Below are 26547 nucleotides of genomic sequence, written 5' to 3' on the forward strand. Positions count from 1 at the left end.
GGTGTCCTACGAAATTCTTATGTTGAAGTCTTAACCCCCAGAACCTTAGAATGTGACCTTATTTGGAATTGGGTCATTGCAGACATAAAAAGTTAAGAGGAGTTCATCAAGGTGGGCCTTAACCCAGAATGACTGGTGTCTATTAAAAAGGGAAATCTGGGCACAGACACACTCACGTAGAGAACGCCATGTGCAGATGAAGGCAGAGATCGAAGTGATGCACCTACAAGACAAGGAACGCCAAAGCTGGCCATCAAACCCCCAGAGGCCCGCAGGGAGGCATGGAGCACATTCTCCCTCACAGCCCTCAGAAGAAACCAAACCTGGTGACACCTTGGTCCTGGACTTCGGCCTCCAGAACGGAGAGAGCAGGTGCCTAGCAGGTGTCTGGTTGAAGGCACTCTGTCTGTGCTTTGTTACAGCAGCCCCAGCAAACGAATACAAGGCCAACAAAGGCTTATTTTCTTCCTACAATGACTACATTGACTTTTTTAGAATAGCAAAAGTCAAACTCTGTACAAAACTTTGGGGTGTCCTTACTCTGCTGGGCCCTGGCTCTTGGGGTGCGCTGAAACACTGCTGGGTTTTCTTAGGAGGAGGGCCTGGCTCTGGTCTTACCCAGGGCAGCCTGCGCTCCCCTGCCAGACACAGAGAGCTCAGATGCTGTGTATCTGTGTTGAAAACATGTTTGGGACCTGGGTTCAAATCCTGGGCCAGCAACATACTTGCTGGTGACTTAAAGCAACTTTCCTAACCTCTCTGAGCTTCTGATTCCTCATCTGCAAAATGGAGATGATACTTCATAAAGTTGCTGCCAGGATTAAACAGAAAACAAACAAGAAGCACCTGCCCTGAGCAGAGATGCTGCCCTCCCTCCCTCTCTCCATCTCCATTTTGATGGAGACTTGAATTCTCCCCTTTGGTTAGATATTATGCCCAAACTTGGCAGCCTGATTCCTCAGGTTCTTCCTGTCCCCCTCTCCCTCCCAGCCTTCCCACGCTCTTCTGTCCTGGAGCCACACTGGACTGTGTAGGACCTGTCCACCACCTTTGCCTCGCCTGAATACTGCGCCCACTTCCTAACGCCCAATGTCCCATAAGGCTCACTTCATGCTTCATCTCTTAGAGATGTCCTCTTTCCAAAGGACCTCCAACTCAGAGGAGAAATGGCCCAGGAAGGGAGGGAAGGAAAGAAAAAGTTCTGACACAAGACCCCATGTGTACCACTCACTCCCACTGGGTACAGGCCAGCCTGGCTGATTTGCTAGGACTTTAGCCCGTGCTCTGTCTTTCCAGTTTGATCATCCCCCACAGGCTGGGAGCGGCGGAATGGTGAAAACTGCCATTTGTCAAACACCTTCGATTCTGACGGCTTTCTTAGAGTGACAGGAGAAGGAGCACAACGTCCCTCTCACCATGCTCAGTAGAGTTTCCACCTTCAGTGAGTGTCTGCTGACAGTGGCAATGTCAATGGCTCACATCTGGATCTTCCTCCTCTCAGGGAGGGTGGTGTGGGTGCGAGGGCAGGAGGGAGCAGAGCCAGAGGCCGCCCATGAGGAGAGAGGGGCCAGATCTCCCTGGATGAATCAGTGGCCACCCATGCGGTGTCACCAAAACCATCTCTGTGCAAATAACTCTTCCTGGGAGTCTGTTGTGGGGCGAACATTCCCACCGTCAGAACAAAATGTGTGGGGTAATAAGCTGGGTGTGCAGGAGGCCACTGTTAAAATGCAGAAGGACACCTGTCACTCATTCAGTGAGTATGAAGTGTTCACAGTTGGGGGCACAACGCAGACATGAGCCCACTCTAACGAGTTTACCACGGGCTCTGTTGGGTAGAGAGGACACCATGTGACATGCTGTCTTAGTTGCATATCATTTAGGAGTTAGCCAGGTGTCTCTCAATGGGACTCCGAGGACACAGAACACCAGAGGTGAGGAGGAGGAACATGCTTGGTGCAAGGGATAGAGTGTAAAAGGCATTGATGGCCCTGAGTGGCCTGAGGACCCTGGGTATACTGGGGGGGGGGGGGGGGGGGGAGGGCAGGAGGAGGGGAGAGCTCTAAGGAACACAATTTGAAGATGTCTGTGGTGGAAAGAACACTGGATTTGGGGTCCTGGCGTGAAGCCACTCACTAGTTACATAAGCCTCAGCGAGTCTACGAAGCCTGTTTCCTCATCTATAGAACGGAGACAATAATGCGAGCCTCCCCCCCCCACACACACACACCCCTATATCGCAGGGCTCTCCCAGGATCACATGATAAGCGGTCAAATACGTGGAAGGCAAACGCATGGGAAGTACATGCACCCTTGAAAGTGCCCCTCCCCCGAGGTCCTCTTGTCGCTCACATTCTACACGCAGCAGCTCCTTCACATGCACTGACCGTGGCTTCACCTCCTTCTGCAGGGCCACGATTCAGGACGCCTGATTCTGAGTCCTCACACGCTCGCGCTCAGACATCAAAGGGAGGCAGATCCTCCTCTCAGGGGCCTGATGGCTCTGACCCCACTAATTCCACCGCCCGCCCCTATAGTCTCTCTTACTTTTCAGGTTGTCACTTCTTTCTGCTCTAAGGGGGCCTGTCTCGTCGTCCCCTTGTGGATTTGACAACCAGAGAATGAAGTTTATTAGAATCGTGTGTAAAGTGGGGGTACACTGGCTCAGGTAAAACGCAGACACCCATGCCAGCGCTCCCCACCAGCTGTCTGTTGAGCAGCGTAGGATCTTAACTCCCCTCTGGCCTGTGGCTCCGATGGGTGAGGCTCCAACGCAGAGGGCCCGCTGTCCTGAGGAGTCCAAAACCTATACTCACCCTGGGAGTCGCCAGCCAACCCTACTCAGTGCTGCCCCATGCGGACTGCAGAGGAGACGCTGGGCAGCAGCTGAGCGGATAGAAACAGGGGTTCTTCCCTACGTCCTCCAGCCCCAGCTTCTAGGGTGCTCTCGGCCTTTATTCTCTCCTCCCACATGCCCGGCTGAGAGCTCTCGCCTGCTGGGAGCTTCCACCCTGCTAAGCACTGTGCCAGGCACACTGCCTTCTCCTCTGGTCCTTAGAACAACCCTATAAGGTAGACACCGTTCGCGCCTTACTGCAGGTAAGAAAGCTGAGCTCTGGGAGGAGAAGTAACTTGCTAGGTCATGTGATTTTTAAGGAACAGAATCAGGGCCTGTACCCTGACTGCTACTCTCCGGAGTTCTTTCTCTTGGGCTCTTACTAGTGAATGCAAGGTGCTCCCCGCTGAGAACTGAGTCCAGATTCTCTCCTACAAAAGGTGCACTGGCCTGTACCAGACTCACGGAACCCTTAGTCCCTGGGGAAAGATGGGAGGTTTCCTCCTGAGAGCAGGGGGGAGCCCACCAGGCCGGGGGAGGCCCTGCGCTGAGGCTCCAGGTGAAATACCCCAGACCCAGGTGATGTGATTGTGTGATTTCTGGAGCAGCCGGAAGGCTGCTTGAAAAACCCTGCCTCCGCTGCTGGCTGAAGCCTGAACTGTCCTTTCCTTGGAATTCAGCCCAAGAGAAATGAAAACCTACATCCACACAAAAACCCTTGCACGAGTGTTCATGTCAGCATCATTCACGATAGCCAAAAAAGGAGGAGCAACCCAAATGTCCATCAGCTATGGAGCCGATGAAACAAAATGTGGTGTGCCCATAAATGGAATGTTGGTTGGCAATAGAAAGAAATAAAAGTACTGGTTCCGGCCACCAGGTGGATGAGCCTTGAAAACATACTAAATAAAAGATGTCAGTCAGAAAAGACCACACATTATATGAGCCCAATTACATGAAATTTCAAGAACAGGCAAATAGATAGACAAATCCTATATAATAAAAGGCTAATATGCAAATCGACCGAACAGTGGAAAGACCAGTCCTATGACATGCACTGACTGCGTGACTCCTGTGTCTCCCCAGGGAAGCCCCCACCACTGCAGCCCCTCTGGTTGGATGGAGGGATTCAATGTCAGGAGCTGCCCCCTAATGGTCAGTGCACTCCCACAGGGGGAGCACAGCTGAGCCAGAAGCCAGGCTCACGGCCAGTGAGTGTACCGGCAGTGTTGGAAGCCTTCCTGCCTCTTTGGTGGCACTAAGGATGTCCAGGAGCGGGCCTAAGCTATCAGTTGGACATCCCCTGAGGGCTCCCAGATTGCGAGAGGGCACAGGCCAGGCTGAGGGCTCCCCTTGCCCCTCTCCCCCGAGAGTGCACAAATTTCATGCACCAGGCCTCTAGTTAAGTAGATTAGTGGTTGCCTATGATTGGAGGGGATGGAGGCTTTGGAACCTGCTGAGTCAGGGGGCGGACTTTGCTCAAGGTGATGAAGACTTCTAAAGTGGTTTCTGGTGAGAGATGCACAGCTTCGAGAATGCACTAGAAGCTACAGGCTGTGCACTTTAAATAGGTAAAGTGTATTGTATGTTGATTACATCTCAATAAACTTGCTTTTGTTTTTGTTTTAAAGAGTTTTGAGGCAAATATGAACCATTATTCTATGGAAAGGAATTCCCTCACTGATAGCCTTTTCCCAATGGGCTGTACATGGTGCAGGGAGCTCTTGGTCCCTCAGGAGGAACCCGTGTCCCTAAGAAGCAGTCCCTGGGCTCAGTGAGTCTCCAGGGGGGAAATGGAGGGAGAGAACAGCATGGGAGCGACAGAGAGGACAGCAGGAGGGACCTGGGAAGGTGGGAGTGCAGCAGGAGGGTGGGAGATGGGGCCCACAGGAAGACAGAAGGGCGCAGGACACAGGGGGGCCAGGGAAGGTCACAGAACGCTCTGTTCTCCAGTGTTCCTCATGACACTTTCCGCTCCTCCTCACCAAAGGTTCCAGGGAGTCTTCCAGGCCTGGAGCCCAGCCCGGTTGCATCAGCTGCTCCAGGTCCCAGGAGGCGGCTCTGGTCTCGCTCTGCCCCTCTCATTAACAGCAGGGCCTTAGCCAGGCTCTTTAACCCCAGGGGACCCTAGTCCTCAGCTACAAGGTGAGGACAATAATGAACCTGCCCGCCCTGCCTCCTTCCGAGGTTGGTGTGAGGATCCAGAGGTAGCATGTGTGGGAAGAACTCCCGTGGGAAGAACTCCTGGTGCATTGCCGAGAGTCGAAGGGGAAATGGGAGGGTAGATGTGATGGTGTGGATCCCCCAGCTGCAGGCTGCTCACTCACTCACCAGCTTCTGACCCCCACAGCATTTGCAAATTGCTCAGGGTCAGGGCTGAGGGCAGCTGGTGACCACAGAACAGAACTAAGACAAAATGCCTTCAGAGAACCAGACACAGAACTCAGTCTTCCTGCCCCGGGCTCCTCTCAGCTCAGCTTGGGCGCTGCTGATCACCTCCCCGGCCATGGTGATGCCTCAGGCCTGTGCCGCCAGGCCAGGCAGGTCATTCTGGGCTTAACCTCCTGCACAGGGAATGGTGACTCCAATCCCCAAACAAAAGGCATAGGGATTTAAAAAAAGGGATGAAAAATTGCCCCCCCCCCCCAAAAAATGAGTCCTGCAGATCACAGCGGTTTCACTGGCTCGCCGCTGGGTGGACACGTGGTTTCTGCAGGTGGCAGCAGTTCTGTGTAGAAGGTACTGCAATGAAAGCTTCACCCTAGAGTCCCCACACCCCAGGTCACCTGGGGGCCCGGGAGGCTGCTGCGGTGGGGAGAACAAGGATGGCTCCTCTTTTCCTGCTGCCTTAGACAACAAGGGGTCCTGTCAGGTGTGTGACAGAACAAAGATCCAAAAAGATCTCATCAGGTTGGAATATTTGCCTGAAGTCTGTAAGATGAAGTCTATGAGGGACAAGCATAAAGTCTTAAATTTGAGCTAAAAAAATTATCAACCAGGTAGCCCTAATAGGGGGTGTGCAGGAGGCAGCCAATCAATGATTCTCATTATTGATATTTCTGTCTCTCTCTCTTCCTCTCTGAAATTAATAAAAATATATTTTAAAAAATAAATAAAAAGCAGAAGAGTTTTAAAAAATTCAATCGTGTAAATGTAAAATAGAGAATACTGAGCTTAACAGAAGTGATTTGGCTCCAAGCACAATATGAGCTAACTAGAGGTCTGGCGCATGAGATTCGTGCACTCGGGGCAAGGGGTGGTCCCCTCAACCCGGCCTGTGCCCTCTCGCAGTCCAGGAGCCATCAGGGGATGTCCGACTGATGGCTTAGGCCCACTCTCTGCCTACGCTGTCAGTTGGACATCCTTAGTGCTACTGTGGAGATGGGAGAGGCTCCCGCCACCCCCACTGCACTCGCCAGCCGTGAACCCAGCTCAGGGCTTCTGGCTGAGTGGCACACCCCCTGTGGGAGCGTACTGACTACCAGGGGGCAGCTCCTGCATTGAGCGTCTGCCCCCTGGTGGTCAGTGCACGTCATAGCGACCAGTCGTTCCGCTGTTTGGTCATTTACATATTAGCCTTTTATTATATAGCATAGTGTGACACGGTTGCCAAAATACCACCTGCAGCATGAACAGCAAGTTACTTACAGAGTAGAGGCTTCACACTCCCAACCAACCCTGCTGGCTAAACCACAGAGCATCTGTTCTGAGAGACACCTTTTAAGAAAGGGTCTGGCAAGTAGGAGGAGCTGAATAAAAAGGCAGTCAGGATAGTGTGAGCTCTGGAAACACTGTCATCTGAAGAGCCAACAGGGCAGTGTAGCGTAATGGCTAAAAGCATGGCCCCGAAAGGGACTGCTGGCCTTTGAAACCCAGCTCTGCCATTTACTAGCTGGATGACCTCAGGCAAGTTACTCTCTGTGCCTCAGTGTCATCATCTGTAAAATGGGACAACACAGCACTCATTACATGAGGTTGATATGAGGACTCGGTAGGTGAGTAACTCTCGAGCACTTAGAATGGTGCCTGAACATTATTGTGTGAAGATGAAGGGGTCCTGGGCTTCAGAGATTGGAAGGGGCATGATAGATGGCTTCAAATATTTGTGAGCTTTACCCTGAGAAGCTCTTAAGGACCACACTCTACTCAGTGTAAAGGCAGAGGCTTGACTTTGCAGTCAATAAGCATTTAATGAGCATGCATTATGGGCCAGATGCTGTGCTAGGAGCTAGGAATACAGAGATGAATGAGACCTACACTCTTTCCTAAGGACTCCACTGTCTCTTGGAGAAGAGGCATGTGAACAGATAATCACAACAGAGTCAAGATAATGGCTTTGGGCAACCAGAGGAAGATGTAATTAATTCTCCCCTGGGGAGCTGGGTGAAGCTGTGCAGAGGTGGAGCTTTTGAGCAGGATCTGCAGGGATAAGTAGGACTTTATGTGGGAGCAGCGAGAACAGTGTGTGGGACCGGAGCTGTCACCAAGTATGATGTTTTCTAGGGAACGGTGACAAGTCAGGGACTTTACAGCACAAGGTGAGTAGGGTGGCAGCAAATGAAGCTGGAGCTAAGAGCTGGTCTCTCCCAGCTCAGAGAAGTGTGGTCCTGATGTGGAAGGTAGCCAGCCAAGTCAGGGCAGTCAGAGCAATCTGATACTGCCCGCTGAGCCTTCCATTCCTATGCTACTGTCTTCTCAACAGGCAACCACAGCAAAGGCTGAATAAAGAAGCTATAGTTCAGGAGAAAGTTGTAAAGGATTTGATTCCATTTTCTAGTCATCCTTCATCAGTATAAACACAGGAATATCTGTCTAGATATCGAATAAGACTGCGTCATGCTCCTGGGGCATTTACAACCTGGGGATGCCCAAGTGGAGAGACTGTGGAGCAAAGACTGGAGGTTGGAACTCTCTTCCCACCAAGACTGGAGATATAATCTAAAAGGGAGTTCCCTTACCAGTTTCTGTTCTAATCCCCTAGGTCAAATTTTCTCTTTTAAAAAGGGATAGTTCATAGCCTTTTAAAGAAATCTTTTCAGCTCCACTGATTTGGAATAACATGCTTAGTGGCCTCAGAACTTCTAGCTGAGCCCTCAGCAAGTCGTCCTTCCTCAGGTCTGTTTTCTCATGGGCTCTGGGTATGGCTGGGCCTCTCAGTGGATTCCAGCCCTATTCTGGGATCCTAGGAAGCTCTTGCCCACTCCTTACACCTTGAGGTTTTCCACCTGCAATGTGGAGATCTTCCAAACTATAAGCACACAGAACATCAAATGGACACCCCCCTGACCACTAGCAAAGATGCTCTTTCAGCCAAATAAAAAAACAGTCCTTCCCCAGGTTCAGTTTCAAAGGAATCTGTGCTTTAGGGAAGGTTTCTGTGTGTCTTCCCAGGTGGACAGGGGAAGTTATCATGGCCTAGACCAGAGGTGGGCAACCTTTTTGTGAGTGCGTGCCAAAACCAGCAAAATCTCTGACTCAAAATTCTCCTGCGTGCCAACCCTAATTTTTTGAGAACATGTTACGCCTGCTTGATATCTCTTAAGGTGTACGTATGTGAAGAATTTTGAAGAAATAATAAAATTCATTCGAGCAACAAAAACACAGTATAGGATGATGAAAAATACATTTGTTTTTTAATGTATACATGTACACTGATAGTCCGACAGATAACTTTACGACTCCGTTTGCTGTTATCAGTGGGACTTTTGCTGCTGCATCACTGATGACAGAGATTTTACATCAGGTTTATATTTCGTGACCTTCAGAGATATGCACGAGCTACTACTTTCATCTGTCAGGCTACTCCTATTAGAGACTTAACAAAATTCATCACTGAGAACAAAGATTCACAAGCGTATGTGGATGAAACCAAAACACTGGTCGGATCTAGGAAGGCAGGGAGAGTTAAGGCAGAGGCATAGAAATTGCTCTTCCCCTCTCTTGTCAATCCATGTCTATGGTCTTTAAGATAACTTGTTATGTAAATTATTTATCTAAGATGCACCTACACTGAATTTATCTGAAAAATAAAAAAGTCAATATTAAGAAAAAAATTGTAAATGGAAGATTATAAGAGAGGGTTTCGCGTGCCAGCAAAAGTTACTGGTGTGCCATGTTTGGCATGCGTGCCAGGGGTTGCCCACCCCTGGCCTAGACAGATCCCAAGGCATCCAAGGAAGACAGATTGACCAGGAGAGGGAGGAAGGAGGTGAGGTTGAGCAACACCATGAAAACAGCATAAATGCTGCCGACCAAAACTCCACGCCAAGCCTGTGGAAGCTGGCTGTATGTGTTCAACATCACGTACCTCTTTGCCTCCTTTGAGACCTTGAATTGAATCACAGGCCTTAACAAACTACAGTATCATCTTGCTGAGCCGTCAATCAAACACTCAGTCTCACTGAACTGTGAAAACCAGTGCCTCTGTTTTTACAGAATATCTAGCAAAGTCATTTACACCAGCATTAATAGTATATGTTTTCTAAAATCATTGTTTATATCACCTAACTATTGTTAAGATCAAACCCTAACAGAGCCAACATTCCCTTTGGTTTAGGTCAGTAGTCGGCAAACTGCGGCTCGGCAAACTGCGGCTCTTGAGGGACATGTGGCTCTTTGGCCCCTTGAGTGTGGCTCTTCCACAAAATACCGACTTCTGTGCATGGGCCACAATTGCACTGTACATGCGGGCCCACACGTGGTATTTTGTGGAAGAGCCACACTCAAGGGGCCAAAGAGCCGCATGTGGCTCACGAGCCGCAGTTTGCCAACCACAGGTTAGGTCCCTGATGTGTGCAGCTTTCTGCCAAACTTGAGTGATGGTTGACCAATCAGGCAGTTTCAGTTTACAATGGGATTGAGGTCCTAACACTCAGCCTAAAACCATCTTCCCAGCTGCTTGTTCTGGTGCCTGATATCCCCGCCTTTAATGGCCCCTTTTAGTTAAGGCACCTGCTTCAAATACACCTGTGTTATCGGGGAGGCGTTCTTGGCCTTCTTCTTTGGCCTGAAGTTTGAGAACCACAGCTTTAAGCATCAGCAGACACATTGGGAGCACCAGCTTTCTGTCCACACACAAGCTACTCCACGTCTTCAGATCAATAGTTCTGAACAGTTAAGCATCAGAATCACCTGGAGGCTTGTTAGAACACGGCTTGCTGGGCCCCACCCCGAGTTTCCGACTCAGCCGGTCTGAGATGAAACCTAAGAACTTGCATCTCGAACGGGTTCCCAGGTGAAGCTGATGCCGCTGGCCCAGCACCCGCTGGGAGAACCCCTGCACTGGCTGCTTTCTAAGGAGTCTCCATGAGATCCAGAGGCAAAGGGGGAAAGCGTTCTGATCGGGAAGGATGTAAGAATACAGAGGGCTCTGGAGTAGAGAGGGCCCAGGACCCAAAGGCAGGCCAGACGTTCTCAAATGGTCCGCCAAAACACAAGAGCGTTTGGTTGCCCAACTTCTGATGGGCCTCCTATCTTGCTTTTTCCTGGGTATTTTCTGTCTTCTGCCCCAGGAAAGGCTGGCAGTCTCCTGGCCGCCCCAGTGAGGATGACAGGTGGCTCCCTCCCCTGGCCAAGGGGAGTGCTCACACAGCGAGTCAGGCTGTCACGCGCTACTCCCCAGCCCTCTGCAGTTTCCTGGGGCCTCCTGACATGTCTTAGAATTTACACAGGGCTCAGCGAAGTCTTAAACAACTTTTTTTTTTCTCTTTTGAGATCATCTGCTTCCTAATAGAATAAATTCAAAGTCTGATCCTTCACCTGCCTCTTCTCCACATAAACACTAGTTCATGACCCACCCTAGTGCCGTGGTCGGCAAACTGCGGCTCGAGAGCCACATGCGGCTCTTTGGCCCCTTGAGTGTGGCTCTTCCTAAGCCTTAGGAGTACCCTAATTAAGTTAATAACAATGTACCTACCTATATAGTTTAAGTTTAAAAAATTTGGCTCTCAAAAGAAATTTCAATCGTTGTCCTGTTGATACTTGGCTCTGTTGACTAACGAGTTTGCCGACCACTGCCCTAGTGCTTTAGGTAAGGAACTAATCAAGACACCTGCCAAGGAGGTGGGCAGCAGGGGTTCCTATCAGGACCACAGGTTGGGAAGCCTCAGGACTCTGGTCATCATGTGGGGAGTTGGTTCCATATTTCAGTGTGTGGGGGGAGACTGACATCTGGGTGTATGCCTGTTCCCCATCCTGTCACATGGCACTTAATGGGCAGATAGTTCTGTTAGGGATCTAGCCTACATCTGAAAGCACTTTCACTTCCACACTTTCAACTGGACTCTAACAAGAATCCTATGAAGTAATCAGAATGGGAGCGATGACCCCATTTGGCAGAGAAGACAACTGAGAAGAAAGGCTCAGAAAAATCCGTGGGCATGGAGCTGAAGCACGGGCGTTGTGCTTCTGGCTCAGCCACTCATGGTGTGACCTCGAGCAGGTCTCTTTCCCTTTCCAGGCCTCGGTTTTATCATCTGTGAAATGAAGGGAATGAATAAGATGATTGTGAGGCCTTCTTACAGATCTCTTCGTAAGCTGCACAAGGAAAAGGCTTTGCCCGTGGTCATGCAATTAGTGAGGTGAGTAATGATGATACAGAGAGACATGCTTCCCAAGCTGCCTCTGTGGAGAGACAGCCATTAGAGCACCCCACTGCCACCACTGCCATATCCCTGACAGTGTGGGTTGCTGGGGCCTCTAGTTCCCTCTGGACACCACAAGGACCAAGACTGCCAGGGGTGGTGTGGTAGGGGACATGTGCTCAGAATGCGCTCTGACTGTGACTGGAGCCCCAGTGCTCCCAGCTGCTCATTAAAGAGAAGACAGTTTCCTCTGGCACCTCCTTCACCAGACAAACACAATGGGCACCTACCTGTGCCAGACTCCATGCTAGAGGAGGGGATGTGCAGGTTCATGAGACTTACTGTCCACCCGCGAGAAAGTCATGATGAAGACAGTGAGATTCCAGCTGCTGCTTAGTGCTAGGTGGGTCGTGCTTGGCCAAGGGACCAAGTCCAGCCCCCATTGGGTCACAAAGCCTATCACAGGCACTGAGCTGAATCAGCCTGCAAAAAGGGGGCACCTTTTTTTGTAACTCACACCAAGGCACTAGCTGCAACCCAGGTGAGCATAATCTCTTCAAGGTGAGTGCAGGACCCATAAAACTTTAGAAGGGGTTACATTTAGAGCAGTTCACATGTAAACATCCTCCACCATGCACACCAGGGGGAGTCGATGCACACATCTCACCCCAACCAATCCATTGGCTGGGAGAATTATGTGCTCTCTTTCTTTTTCTCCCTCTGATTATATAGATATATATATATTTATATTTATATTAGAGGCCTGTTGCACGAAAAGATTCGTGCAATAGGCCTTCCCTTCCCCTGGCTGCCGGTACCAGTTTTCCTCTGGCACCCGGCACCCAGGCCTTTGCTCCAGTTGGAGCCACCTTCAATGCTTTCGCTGCTCCACTTCGCACCTACATATGCAAATTAACCGCCATCTTTGTTGGCGCTTAATTTGCATATCTCGCTGATTAGCCAATGGGAGGCATAGCGAAGGTTTGGTCAATTACCCTGTTTGTCTATTATTAGAATATATATATATATATATATATATATATATATATATATATATATATCCCCTATATAATAAAAGGGTAATATGCAAATTGATCTTAACAGCAGAATGACTGGGAATGACTGGTCACTATGACACACACTGACCACCAGGGTCAGACGCTCAATGCAGGAGCTGCCCCCGGTGGTCAGTGCGCTCCCACAGGGGGAGCTCTGCTCAGCCATAAGCCAGGCTGATGGCTGCCAGTACAGTGGTGGTGGTGGGATCCTCACCCACCTCCTCAGCAGCGCTAAGGATGTCTGACTGCAGCTTAGGCTTGCTCCACACTGGCAAGTGGACATCCCCTGAGGGCTCCCAGGCTGCCAGAGGGATGTCTGACTGCCAGCTTAGGCCCAATCCCCCGGGGAGCAGGCCTCAGCCAGCAGGTGGTCATCCCCAGAGGAGACCCAGACTGCAAGAGGGCACAGGCCGGGCTGAGGGACCCCCCCCGAGTGCACAAATTTTTGTGCACTGGGCCTCTAGTGTGTATATATTAGCTTCCATTATACATGCTTAAATTGCACGCTAATTTTTCACCCATTTAAGATTTGAAGGCATATATTTTAATGCTCCTCCCTTGTATGTGCTTTCTTTCTGAGAGTCAAATCTTCTAACCACATGGAATCAATGAACTCAACTAGCTTCCTATCAGTAATGTGCTGGTAAATGACTAGTCTTCCATCTGTTCAAGGCAGCCAACCAAGTCAGCTGGCCATGTTTCAGGCACAGTTATTAGACTCTCTGGAGGAAATCAAGATAAACATGAGACGGCCCACAAGGAACCAAGGGGCTCTCAGCCTAGAAGAGCACAAAAGGCACAGACACAAATAAATACCCGTAAGACAGAGCAGAGCATGGTCGTCGGTGCTAGAAGATCCGGGCTCTGGGATGGGGAGAAAGCGATATGGAAATTCAAAGGAAGGAAAGATCAATTCCCACCAGGGATCCAGAAAGCCTTCATGAAGAACACGGCTCACGGAAAGACCACCCATCAAGACACAAGAAGGCCCAAGTTCCAGAGCCCCTTCGACCACTGTTGGCCAAGGAAGCTTGAGAAAGCCAGGTCTCTGTTTTAAAATGGACCCTTTTTCTAAGTGCCTCCCAGCAGTCTGAGGATTAGATGAGAACGGACTCACTAAATGCACTTCATGTAAATAAAAGCATCAAATGTCAAGCCTCCGTCATCACTCAGGGAAGAGAAGGGAGGAAGCTAAAAGCAGAAGGTAATGAGGGAGGAGGTGGGTGAGGGTAGGTGGCCCCTGCCAAACACAGGACTGACGTGAACACCTACTAGCTTGCAAGTGGCTCCAGTGATTTTTTTTAAAACTCCAATAGCTGATTTGATTGAAGAGAGCCCACCAAGAGTAAGGCAGAGCAGTACACTCCCCTGCATCAGGAAAAGGGAAGTCCCATTCAGAGACACGGCTCCCTGCCCTGTGTAATGCGGTAACAGCTGCTCACAGTCAGCGGGCAGCGACCCTCCCAGCTCCCAGCGCGGGGCCTGGGCCCGGTGGACACTCAGAAAACACTCAAGAAATGAACGGATGGGGTCCTCACTCCTCTCCAAGGGGCTTTACGTTTATCCTCCTCTTTTATTCATAACCACAAGCCAGAGGGACAGACAGGGCGTGTGTTATCAACCCTGTCAAGAAGGGGAAACTGAGGCTCTCAGGCGGGGAGCGTCCACATCCCAACTTAACACCATCAGAAACGAGCCCAGGTGTCTGCCTCCCCACATAGCGCCCCTTCCTCGCACCGTGCCCCTCCGAGGAATTGTTACTACAGCCAATCTTTGCCCCAGATCACCTCCCTTGGCTGTCCCTGAGGGACTGTTCTGAGCGGAAACACTTCACTTACTCAGGCTCTGTAATCAAGGGAGGTCCTATTATTATTCCCAGTGTACTGGATTATTCCAATCAGAAGGTGATTTTGTGTAACAGAAATAAGAGTGTCATGGACTCTCTTACTACCAAATAAAAACTAATTTGGGTTAAACTCTTTGGTTCAATTGCTTGGAGTCATTGCTCCTTAGAGGACAGAGAGGGTAGAAACAGCACCGGGCATTAGGGTGACAAGAAGATGTTTTTGTTTGTTTGTTTGTTTGTTTGTTTGTTTACCACGGACACTCCTGCCTACAGAGTCGGCTGTCAGTTCTGACAGATGGCCGGGCTGTAGGAGGGGAGCACAGGGCAATCTCAGGGCTAAGGCGGCACCAAGGAGCTAGAGCCAGGTGAGCGGATTTGGGCTCTGAAATCTGGGCTGGAGCCCAAGTTCCAGCCTGTGAGGGTGGGACAGGGAGCCCTGCCTCCCTCTCCCCCAGACACCCTCCCGCCTCAGCTGCACCAGGCAGGCCAGTGCCTTTCTATGCATCTGTGACCTTCTGGCTGCAGGCAAATTGAGTGCGAAGCATGTTCAAGGTCGGAGCTACCCTTCCCTTTCATGACCCACCCTAGCCCTTTGGCTGATAACGGTTTATGGTGCACCTACTTCCTAGAGGATGTTTTCATTCTAATAAAAATGTGTGGCACGAAGGTGTGGGCTGGAGGCTGGAAATGACACTCACCCCCCAGCTCTGGTGCAGGGAACCTGGTGACGTGTGCTCAGGCCGAGCTGCTCAGAGGCTCCCCTAAATGGCAGGAACCAGGGGTGAGGGGAATAGAATGTCAGAGAACTTCCAGCTCCTAAAGGGAGCAGTGCATTAGGTAAGAAGAGGTCTAGAGGAGTGTCAGTATGTCCTCCAGATGGCAGGGTCAGCTCTGATCTCTGCATTTAGCCACCCACCACATGGGCTCTCAACAGTACCACCCAGACATCCATGCTTCATCACACTCGGGGACCAGGGCATTGTGGGACCTGGGAGAGCTGAGCCATTTGTTGGATAATGGACACTGAGGATGAGTTGATCAGATGAACTTGTCCACTGACAGAGAGAATGGGACACAGAGTGGGTCAGCTTTGTTGGGGGGAGGAGGAGGAGGAGGAGGAGGAGGAGGAGGAGAAGAAGGAGAAGGAGGAGGAGGAAAGATGAACCAGCACCTAAGGCTGGTGTGGTGGAAGCCTCATTAGGGTTTGCTAGAGGCAAATTCACCAGCTGCACAATTTTAAAGTCACAGAGTTTGCAACTGGAAGAAATCTTAGCGATAATCCAGTCCAACCTGCTCTTGCACAGCCTAGGGTTATTGGTCGTGGCCACATGGCAGAGCCAAAATCAAGAACCCAAACCACCCCCTCAACAACTGTTCGGGCCAGTGATCTTTCTAGCACCCTCCAGCCTCCCCCAGACACAGACCCCAGGCCGCTGATTCCCAGGGAGCTAGGGATACCCTCTGGAACACTGCCCGCTTCCTGAGGAGCCCATGGGCCACCCCTATCCGCCTTTCCGGCCAGACATACCTTGTGGGAATAATGCTGATCGACGATCCTCGCCAAGCCGAAGTCCCCGATCTTGAGCACGAGGTCCTCGGTGCTGATGAAGATGTTGGCGGGCTTCAGGTCCCTGTGCAGCACGTTGGCCGAGTGGATGTACTTGAGCCCGCGGAGCAGCTGGTACATGAACAGCTTGGCGTGCTCCTCCGCCAGCGTGCCCTGCTCCAGCAGGCGGGCCAGGTCGGTCTCCATGTACTCCTGCACGATGTAGGCCACGCTGAACTTGAACAGCTCGCCCTGCAGGTTGGCGCCCTTGGGCCCCAGCACCTCGTACACCTTCACGATGTTGTCGTGGTCCAGGCGCCGGATGATCTTGATCTCCCGGAGGGCGTGCTTCATGCTGCGGGCGTCGCTCAGGGTGACCTTCTTCACGGCCACCTTCCGGCAGGTCCTGCTGTCCGTGGCTGACAGCACCAGCCCATTGACGCCGAAGCCCAGGGGTCGGAAGTCAACAAAGCGCCCACCGAGGTCATAGCCGTAGACACTGGCAAAGCAGTCCCCCTTCTCAGCCATCGTTGGCTCAGTGGTGGTCAGGGGACGCCCGTGGGACGGAGGGGCGGTCGGGAAAGGCCGGGTCCCAGCTGGTGGCCTCCCCAGCACACCTCATTCTGTCAAGTCCCGAGGCTGAGGGATGCTTTTTCTCGTGGTGATGTCACTGCCACCAGCTCCCTGGAGACAAGAGTGGCACATGTCCATGCTTGCTGAGCTGCAGAAGTTGGAGGCTCATGCTGTTTTCTTAACAAGCCCTGGGAGGGCTGTCCACCCACTCCTGCGTGTCCCGAGCCCTTCCCCACGCTGAGAATGGCTCATGCTTCTTTCACAGGGAGCATCTTGGACAGAGAAACTGATCTCGTTATCTATGTGAACGTCAAGGTTTCTCTCCTAAGGGACCACAAAGTAAAGATGCAGAAACTCTCCCCTTTAAGTCCTTTGTTGAAAGAAGTTCCTTCGGGCTGAAATGCTTTTGCTGCTCTGTGTTCCTTCACTGACGATGGTCCGAAGCTCGGTTGTATCACAGCCTCTGGCAGCTTCGCAGCTGCTCTCTGCGTCCCGGGCAGACTGAAGGGATCCCAACAATGAATTCTGGAGGCTTCTTGGGGCTTCTTTCTACCTCGGCCAGCTCCCCTTTCTGCCGGCTCACCTTAGATCCTGCAGCCCAAACCAGCTGGTGGGCATCGGGGAAGAAAGCCGGAGAAGCCCTGCCCCTCCCATGAGCTGCACACAAGTTACACCCAAAGTCCCAGGTCCAAGGGGAGCTCAGCTGCCAGGCCAGGCACCTCTGGAGGCTTCAGGGGGCAGCATCCTCTGTCACCCCCTCATCCATGCCTCTTCGAACGAGACTGTGCTCTGCTGGACTCCGAGAGGCTGCGGGAACCCAGCATCTTTCACACGGAGTCTCCTTCCCTGTCAAAGAAATAACGTTGGTAAATTTCCACACTCGGCTCCCAACACCTTCCCACCAGCGCATTTTGTTAACCAGCCCTGGTGTTATTTGATCTGTCCAGCCAGCCACTGAAACACTGCTTGCCCAGGGGATTCCGGGCGCGGGCGCCCAGCCCCCTCCTGCTGTGTGCAGCTCCCCTGGAAGAGAGAAGATGGACTGATTTGATAAGATCATCAAGCGGTGTGCCTTTTATGTAAATGCCTGCTCCCCGAAGGTTAACACTCACAGATTGTAGGAGGGAATGATCAGCTCTGACCTTTGAGAAATTCATTCTTTAAGCCCTCGGAACACACACATCAGCACTAGCCCGGGAGGGTGAGAGTGGACAGTAACCAGTAGCAGGCAAAGAAATAAAGGATCAATCATCTTGTTCTTCCACTTGGACTCCTTTTCTTCCCTCTTCTGCAAATGTCTTTGAATATTTTAATAACTTAATATGCAAATGAGCAATGTAATTAATTAAATGGCGCCGCTTGCTTTCCGTGTAGATGACATAAGCACACATACCAAATTGCAAGGAAATTGTATTGCTGCCCCAGTAAAGGGACTCTCTGCCCAGCTGAGCATCTCAGCGTGACGCCAGGGCTGGCATGGTGGACTGTATTCTTTTGGAGGATGGGGACCTAGCTCTTCAAAGCAATGGGTCAAATCCAATCCTGACTGCTCCCCGGTGACTGCTGACTCCAATTACAGGCATAGGACCCAAGGGGGGAGAAAAAAAACTGCAAAACTAGCGATATAAATTCAGCCTGAGGAAGTCACAGGTTTTATAAGTTTATTAAGTCCACAGACTCACAAAGAACAAACACCGTGTCCAGAACAGAGGCGTGAATCTAGCCAGGGCTGCTTCTGCGTTCCCATCCCACGGCAGGGGGCCCGTGGGGATACTTTCAGGTCTGAACCCCGCACAGCTCTGCAAATGATAAATGAAGCAAAACAATGGCCAGTGCTCTGAAACTAAGCAGGCAAATTAGGGGACACAGATGATACGAAGTAGTAAATAATCAGATCCCCTCTAAAAACTCCCAATGAAAGAAATTTGCCATGGGTCTGGGACACAGTCCCTGCTCAATAGATGCTGCCTATTGTTGCTGTTGTTGCAGATCCCCTTACACTTAAATAGGAAGTAGCTCCAACTATTCTGGTATCTCAGCAAACCCTCAGCAAACCTGCTCTGCATGTTTTTATTGGGCCCCGCAGCAAAACAACCATCGACTTGCAGAATTTCAGACTGGGAGGCAATGTAGCACACAGGTCCCGGGTCCTTAGCGGGGGTGGTCCTGCCCTCCTGGGCTCATTTGAGGAGGAGCCACTACTGGCCTTTCGAGAGCAGGGCCCGATTCGCTAACCATCCTGCAGAGCATCGCCATCAGTGAGGAACCTGAACCCACCCCAAGGCCAGCCCCTCCACTGAGAGGCAAGCCCTCGTCTGCCCATGAGGGCACCGAGGCTCCGAGAATACCAGCTCCGTGCGTCTACAGAGAGAGGGTCAATAAACATGGGATGACATGATAAATGAATGCCATTCACCCTGAGGACTCCCAGCCAATTGGAGTCAGCGCTGGGACCACCCACTGAGCTACGGCCTAACATCTGTGCTAGTGAAGTCCACCTGGATGTCTGATTCAGGGGAACAAGAGAGGGGCCGCAGTGCCCCACTCCATGCCTCCTCTGACCCTGCTGCCCAAGGCAGGTGACAGAACCTAAATTGGAGCTTCTTTCACTTTCTCCCCATATGCCTGGTGTGGTTCCCAAGGGCAGATATCCTCCAGAATATTTCTATTTACATATTTTGCTTTCTGAGCAGAGACTTAAGCCTTCTTCCCGTTCCAGCCCTCACAGGGCTGTAAACAGCGACGGGAATGGGCACCTAGGCAGAGAGATGACATCACCAGCAAGCCGAAAGCAGGATTTGGATCAGCTGTGTGAGATCAGCTGCAATGCAGATAATCTGTGAATAATTAAGAGGTGCTTTATTTATGTTTCAAAACTCTTTCCTTTTCCTCTCACAGGGGCAGAGGGACTGTCTCGTGTGTGTGTGTGTGTGTGTGTGTGTGTGTGTGTGTGTGTGTGTCTCAGTGGATTCCCAGCACACTGTCAGCTTCAGCGGGCAGGTACCAGGTTACCTTGCACGCCCTCTCCACCTTCCTTGTGGGCCTCTAAACTTACTCTTTCAGCTCCTGCCTGGCCTCTCTGCTTGCACCTTCCTGGTTCCTGAAATGTTCTCCTGCTTCCTCCCCATGTTGAAACCCAGCCCATCACTCAGAATCCAGGCGAAGTCTCACTTCCTCTGCGATGCATCCATCCAGTCCTCAGTGACACTTCTCCCCTTTCCAAACCCCTGTGGCGTTCCTGTGTATACTGTACTTGACACTTGCCATATCCTCACTTGGGCTGTTATTTAACTTTTGATACATGTCCACCTCCCACTAGACTTTAAGCTTAAGTCCAGGGTTCAAAGTAGCACTCGGAAAAGAACTGGATTGGACCCAAAGTGCCGGAGGAACATCGGTTATGTCTCCGCCACTGTGATGCCCACACTCCCTAGGCCTCCCCTTCCTGTGCTTGCTGCTCCAATGCAACGTGCTCAGCAGGACCCTTCTCACAATTAGCGCCAGCCACTCAGACAAACCAGCATTTCTGAACTTCAACTTCCTTAGCATCATCTTCGGCTTCGATGCTGCCTCTCTTAGAATGTCAACACGGACCAGGCAGCCTTCATCTGACCATTTCTCTGTTCCCATTTGAGTTTGCTACTATTCATTTCTTCTCAAAACTCTTCATTTTCTAAGCTTCTTTCTATCACCTATATATACAAAAGGCTAAGTGACCGACCATCCGTCCGTCCCACCGTCCGACTGACCGACTGGCCAGTACATATGACACGCACTGGCAATTTAAAAATAAATGTTGACTTGTCCATGTGTGATACATATAAAGCTCTCTCTGGCACCAATTGCACGCGTGTGTTTCAATCTGTCATTGTCGATCGTGAATTTGGTTTTTTTGACATTCTGAAGCTGAAAGAAAGTGGTGTCGTGGACAGAATATGCGAACAGTGATATTAAAATATTTCTTCTAATTAATTTTCTCTCAATGTGCATGAATCCATGCACTGGGCCACTGGTTCTTCTATAGTTTCTACTGTCAACCCTTTGATTTTTCCACATATGGACTGATTACAGAACACCTATTACCTAAGAAGTCTTGGGTTAGTGTTCATTGCTTGTGTGATATACCAAGAGGTGTGGGCCCATCCATCCTGGCGAGGGGTAGACCTGGCATCTGGGTGTGCCCGCCTGGGCAGAGGATTGAGTATGGCAGCCCTTGGCATGATGAGCTTCAGGGAGAAGCAGCATCAGTCTCCACTTGGAGCTGGTGGCTCAGAGCTGCTCTGAATCACAGTGTAACTTTCAACCAGGGACTTGGCATTCACCTTGAGAGAAAGAAAGGTCATAGGTTCAGCTGTGCTCAAATAACACCCAGCAAGGAGAAGGCAGTCCAGGCTCCCTGGATTTCACGGGGAACAAACACAGGAGTAGAAATATCTACCCCAGCACTCGGAACAGTGGAGCTTCACCTCTCCGCTGATTTCTCACTAGCTCGCCAGAAACATCTTATTTGAGGCCAATTAATTATCCTCTCATGCATCCAACCTTCTAACATGTGGAGGCAAACCAGAGGTGAGGTGGTGTGTGCCAACTGTCCTTTCTGGGATTCCTGAGGCTCTGGTTTACAAAGCAGCTTCGGAAAGTCTAAATTTAGACTCACCTCCTCGCCTGCTCAGAGCCTCCCAAGCCTCATGCTGTTGACTTTCAGCAGGAACTACGGCCCCCAGTGAGGTGCTGACATTTCACAGACTCTGCTTTCTTCCCTCTCCTGAGCCCCCAAAACGTGCAGGAAATCCTTCTCAGACAGGGATCATGTTCATTTACAGGTGAACAATTCTATGTGGCACTGTTCCCATCACAGCCAGGTCTGTGTGACTCTAAGGTTTGTGATCCCAGTCACTGTGTCTATGTGAATGAAGTCCTCTAGGCCAGAGACCAGCAAATTCTTCTATGAAGGACCAGAGGATAAATATCTTAGCCTCTGCCAGACATACAGTCTCTTCTTCAACCACTCAACCCTGCCTTTGCAGCACAGAAGCAACCACAGACAATACCCAAATGAAGGGCATGACTGCATTTTAATAAAACTTTATTTAGGAAGATAGTAGAGAGCTGGATTTGGCCTGGGGGCTGTAGTTTGCCAACCCCTGCTCTAGATAGTGTAGGAACTCCTTCTAGCTTGTTCCTGAGAGGGCACCGAAGTGTTGTAACCCAGGCTCCTTTCCAGCTCTTATTGCACCGACTTCTTCCTCTTGGACTCAGTCTGCCTTTTGTCCTTCATGGTGGCACTATTCCAGGACTGCCCTCCCTCCAAGGAGGTACCCTGAGCTTGGGACCCCAGGTTTAGTTAAGCTCACCCATAAGTTGCATGGGCTCAAGGCCCAGCTCTCTGCTCTCCACAGGCTACCTTCTAGTTCTGCAATTCTATGTCCCGTGGATGCACCTCACTCCTAAGCTGCACTTGGATTTTAACAGAGGCTTTCTAGAGAGGTGGCGAAGACGACACACTGAAGATGTAAGTATACTATTCAGGGCTTGCCAGGGGCCAAGGACTTTGCCTGATTACTTCAGTTGGGTCTCCCAAGAACCCTATGAGGTTGTTATCATTCTCCCATGAAGTCTTTAATGAGAAGTGATTTGCCCAAAGTCACACCACTAGCTGGGATGTAAACGCAGGTCTGTCTGACTCCAAAGCCCATACTTCTCATCATCATAACACATGATCTGGTTCTCACCATGAACAATCTAGGCCCAGGGTGACTTCCCAGGCCTAGCAAAGGACAAGTTTGGGGCAGGCACATCTGTGGTGCTTCCCAAATTAAAGCAAGCAGCAGCCCCCTCTCTGCCTGTATCCAGTCCAGGGTGGAGGCCATGGTGAATAAGCTCACCTTATGGAAAGACACTGAGAAATGGGCATTGAGATGAGAGTATGAGTTGAGAAAAAACAACAACACAAAACTGATAACACCAAGTTCAAACAACCATAACCCTGCCTTCTAAGCATTTCTTGATTTCTTCCTCAACTGTAAACCTCAAATCCACAGGAGTCTGTGGCTGCCGGGACTGGCCATTCTAGAGGGGAGCTGAGCTGAGCATTTGCCCAGCTGGCTGATTGGCAGAGGCCCTCTAGTTGACACTAGCCACCAACCCAGAAACCATTCCCACTTCCTCTGAGTGAACAAAAAAAAAAACAGCTCTGGGACAGCCATGGAGCAGCTGAGCCCAACCCAGGGATGATTCATGATGGGGCTAACCCAGGGTTTCAACCTCAGCACGACTGACATTTTGAGCAAGATCATTCTTAGCAGGAGAATGTTTAGCAGCCTCCCTGGCCTCTGCCTACTAAATGCCAGTAGCAACCCCTAGGGTGACAACCAAAAATATCTCTAATCTTTAGAAGCTACCACCAGTGGAGGAGGACGAAACCATCCTTGGTTGAGAACACTGATCTAAATCAGCAGCTTCCAGCAGAGATAGTATTGGCACCTAAGCAGAAGAGCCATTGGTTTGGGGGAGCTGTGCAGTGCCCTGGGGAAAGTTTAAGCAGCCCTGGTCCCGACCCACTAAGTGCCAACAGCACTTCCTGGGTGCTGTGCCAGCCTCACACATTTCCAAAATCCTAGAGGCCAGTGGTATCTCGCAAACCCATCTCTGTTCAGGGCCATGAGTCTAAGCCAATGGTGGTAATTCAATTCCCCTTTGGCAGTGGTTGGTTTAGGGATGGTCACATGATCCATTTCTGGACAATAAGCCTCAAAGGAACATCCCCTGGGAGGCCTCAAGGGAAATGTTTTCCTCCTCCACTCCCCGTCTTTGAATGCTGTTTTGGGAGGAAGCTGTGTTGAAGCTGTGTTGGTGCTGCAGCCGCCACCTTGAGACCATGTGGGGACAAACCCGGGGACAAAGGCCAGCACACTGGAGTTGGCAGATGAGCCGGGCCCTTATTGACATCGTTGGAAATGCCTACCTCCAGCTTTCTCGCCAAGTGAGGTCCTCAAGCCCAATTGTTAAGACATTTTCACTGTCTTTTTTTTTTTTTTTTAAACTTGAGGCTGACAAAATAGGTCCAGAGACATGGAAGCATGGAACAGACTGATAATCTCAGAGGGAAGGGGAGAGGGGGAGTGAGACTCGATTAACCAGAGGCTGAATTATCTAATGATAGTACCAGCAAGGGTACACAGTCCGTCTAATAGAGAGATGTAGAGCACGTGGCTCCTGACCGCCAGGAGCTTATATCCCCACAGGGAGAGAAGAACCACAACAGTCACAATCACAGGAGCAGGAATCTTCAGCAGCTACAACATGGTCCCCCTGCACGTGGAGCAGGAGTTAGGACAGGCGAGTCAGAGAAGACGCCTGGAGGATGAGGAAGGCAGCGTCTAAGGTGCCACCAATGCTCGCCCCTCCTGGCTTTGGCTGTGTGTAAGCTCCTCCCCTTAAGAATATGCTGGACTTATTGACTCACTTCTAAGGGACAGAATATGGCAGAAGTAATGGGATTTTCCTCCTGAAATAGGTTATTGAAAGACCGTGGCTTCCATCTTGGGTGCTCACTCCTTGGGAAGCTGGTACCACGTCGTGAAGCAGCCCTTCAGGTGGACCCAGGCGAGGGAGCTCAGAGGCAGATCTTCCCTGAGGGGAGCCTCGAGAGGACTACAGCCCCGGCCACAGCCCTGCTGACGTCTCAGAGACCTTACCTCACAGGCACCTGGCTAAGCTGTGCCGGATGCCTGACCCACAGAAACTACATGACAATAATGCTGTTTCAGCTGCTAAATTGCGGGTGTTTGTTACACATAGCTCCTGGGGAGGAGGGGCTCGGACACTTGCAGTTCTTGCTTGGTCCAGGATGACGAAGTGGAAGGCTTGGACTGAGACCTGTGGAAGTCATTGGACCGGGGTCCTGGATCTTACCTGGCTTGGATCTCATCAGATTCCAGAGCCAGACAGAACCTCAGGGAGGGGGAGGCGGGGAGGAGGTACCCTCCTGCTCCTTCTCACAGATGCAGCCCCAGGGTCTGGAATATGAGGGCCTCAATAAATAAATTCCAGTGGACACAAGAGTGGCTACATGTTTGCAGTAAGAGTTTGGTTATGACAAAATATGACCCAAATGGAAAGAGAAATTAAAATGTGTCCCTGCTGTCCAGAAATGAAAGTTTTTGACTCTCTCAGGGTGGTGGGGGCTCCAGCCAGGATGGCACACAGGCCCCAAAAGAGCAGAGGGAGTGGAAGGCAACTCCTCACCTGGAAGGAACTGCTGGCCCCGAGGTCATTGTCATTGTGTTATGTCATATTTTTTAAATATACACTGAGTGGACAGATTATTATGGCCACCCCATCAGTACTTCATTGACACTTCCAAAAATACTGAATATTGAAAACTTCCTAAGCAAATACTCTCAAGGTTTTATTGTTATTATTATTTGCATAACTAATTCACTTCATTGTACTGAAGGGGTGGTCATAATAATCTGGCCACTCAGTATATATTTTTATTGATTTCAGAGAGAAAGAGAGAGAAACATCAATTATGTGAGAGAATCATTGATCAGCTGCCTCCTGCACATCCCCCACTGGGGATCAAGCCCACAACCTGGGCACATGGCATGTGCCTCAACCGGGAATCAAGCCGTGACCTCCTGGTTCATAGGTTAAGGCTCAGCCAGTGAGCCTCGCCGGCCGGGCTTATGTCTGATTTTTAACAGTGACTCAGCTGGGTTTACCATGCGATGGCGGTGCTCCCAGGAATTAGGAGAACAACTCCTCTGGTCTTCCAGCTTTTAAAAGAAGTACCATCCCCTCCACCCAGGAGGGGAGCGGGCTGGAGTTCATATGAAGTAACCTGCCCAGAAGGCCTTTCTGTTGGGAAAACCCAGGTGCACCGGCAGATGGCTGCCCCTCAGGTGCTCAGGTGGCACTTCCTGTGCTCCGTGCCTCCATGCCCAGGACCTCTCCCAGCTGAGGTCTAACCCTTCACACACCAGCCACAGGACAGCCGGGGACCCGAGCCCGAAGCCCTGCTTAGGCTAAAATGAATGTCTCCCTGCAGGCCCTGAGCCCCAGGCCCCAGTGGGCACCCTCCCTGGGGCGCATGAACATCTCAGTCCCTGCGGGCAGTGATGCTGCCGACATGGGCTTGTTTCCCTCCAGAACATGCTGGTGAGGGTGCTGCCAAGGAAGAGACAGGCGGGAAAGCTGCTGCTTTGATCTCACTGGGAGGGGATGAGAGGAGGTGTACCGAAGGTGGGAAGAAAAAGTGAGCAAAAGGAATATCAGGCCCGGAGAGGAGGTGTAACTCTGGGAGCGTTCTGTTCAGTCTTTGCTCGGCCTTTTTCCTTGAAAATTACATAACCAGCCGGGGTGAACAGAGGCTGCCCAGGCCTCCCAACAGCACTGAAATAGCAGAGAAATTCCGGCAGCCCCATTGGAGCTCCAGGCTCACGTCACGCAAAGCTGGGGAGACAGGGCAGTCTGAGTCCCACAGGTGAAGTGTAGATGCTGGTCACCATGGAAACGGCACAGCTGCCGAGGCTACACCTGCCCAGGCTTGAGCCTGGGCGTTGACCAGCATACAGGTCACAAGTGTGTGAAGGAGCGTGTGCGTGCCAGCGTTTTGGTCCATCTGGGTTCAGACAACTCCTACGTTTGACCTTTGTAGGTACAAGGGGAACCTCCTCACTCTCTCTTTTAAGGAAATAAACCTGGGATCGCCGAGGACCTTGGCTTCTTTCGAAATCTAAATCAGGACAGTGTGACTTTAGCGGCTAACTAAGGGGAGGCCCCATTTGGGACTTGCTTGGCTTGGACTGGGATCTAAGGGCAGAGATCCCAGCCAGGGGCTAAGCTTCTCCAAAGCAGAGCCCGCATCTTTAATTTCTCCCCCCGCCACCCCCCGCCATGCCTTCCTTGAATTCGGAGATTCCTCTCTCTGAGCCCAGATTTATTTTTTTAAATATATGTTATTGATTTTTTACAGAGAGGAAGGGAGAGGGATAGAGAGTTAGAAACATCGATGAGAGAGAAACATCGATCAGCTGCTTCCTGCACACTCCATACTGGGGATGTGCCCGCAACCAAGGTACATGCCCTTGACTGGAATCAAA

At 50.9% G+C, this 26547-nt stretch overlaps 1 protein-coding gene across 4 annotated transcripts in view; it reads right to left on the bottom strand.

Annotated features, from left to right (window-relative positions):
• The window catches only part of MAPK4 (mitogen-activated protein kinase 4), a 121699-nt gene that overhangs the window by 24530 nt on the left and 70622 nt on the right, over positions 1–26547 (bottom strand). For 3 of the 4 annotated variants that reach the window (XM_036323133.1, XM_036323132.1, XM_036323134.1), the window contains one exon: positions 15851–17287. In XM_036323133.1, coding sequence (XP_036179026.1) covers positions 15851–16396 — 546 coding nt within the window. In that variant the 5' untranslated portion in view covers positions 16397–17287. Of the gene's footprint in view, positions 1–15850; positions 17288–18123; positions 18231–26547 lie in introns of those variants that run through there. The other variant, XM_036323135.1, reaches the window with a different exon arrangement.

The sequence above is a fragment of the Myotis myotis genome, unplaced genomic scaffold (assembly GCF_014108235.1).
Source record: "Myotis myotis isolate mMyoMyo1 unplaced genomic scaffold, mMyoMyo1.p scaffold_m19_p_9, whole genome shotgun sequence".
NCBI classification, from domain to species: Eukaryota; Metazoa; Chordata; class Mammalia; order Chiroptera; family Vespertilionidae; genus Myotis; species Myotis myotis.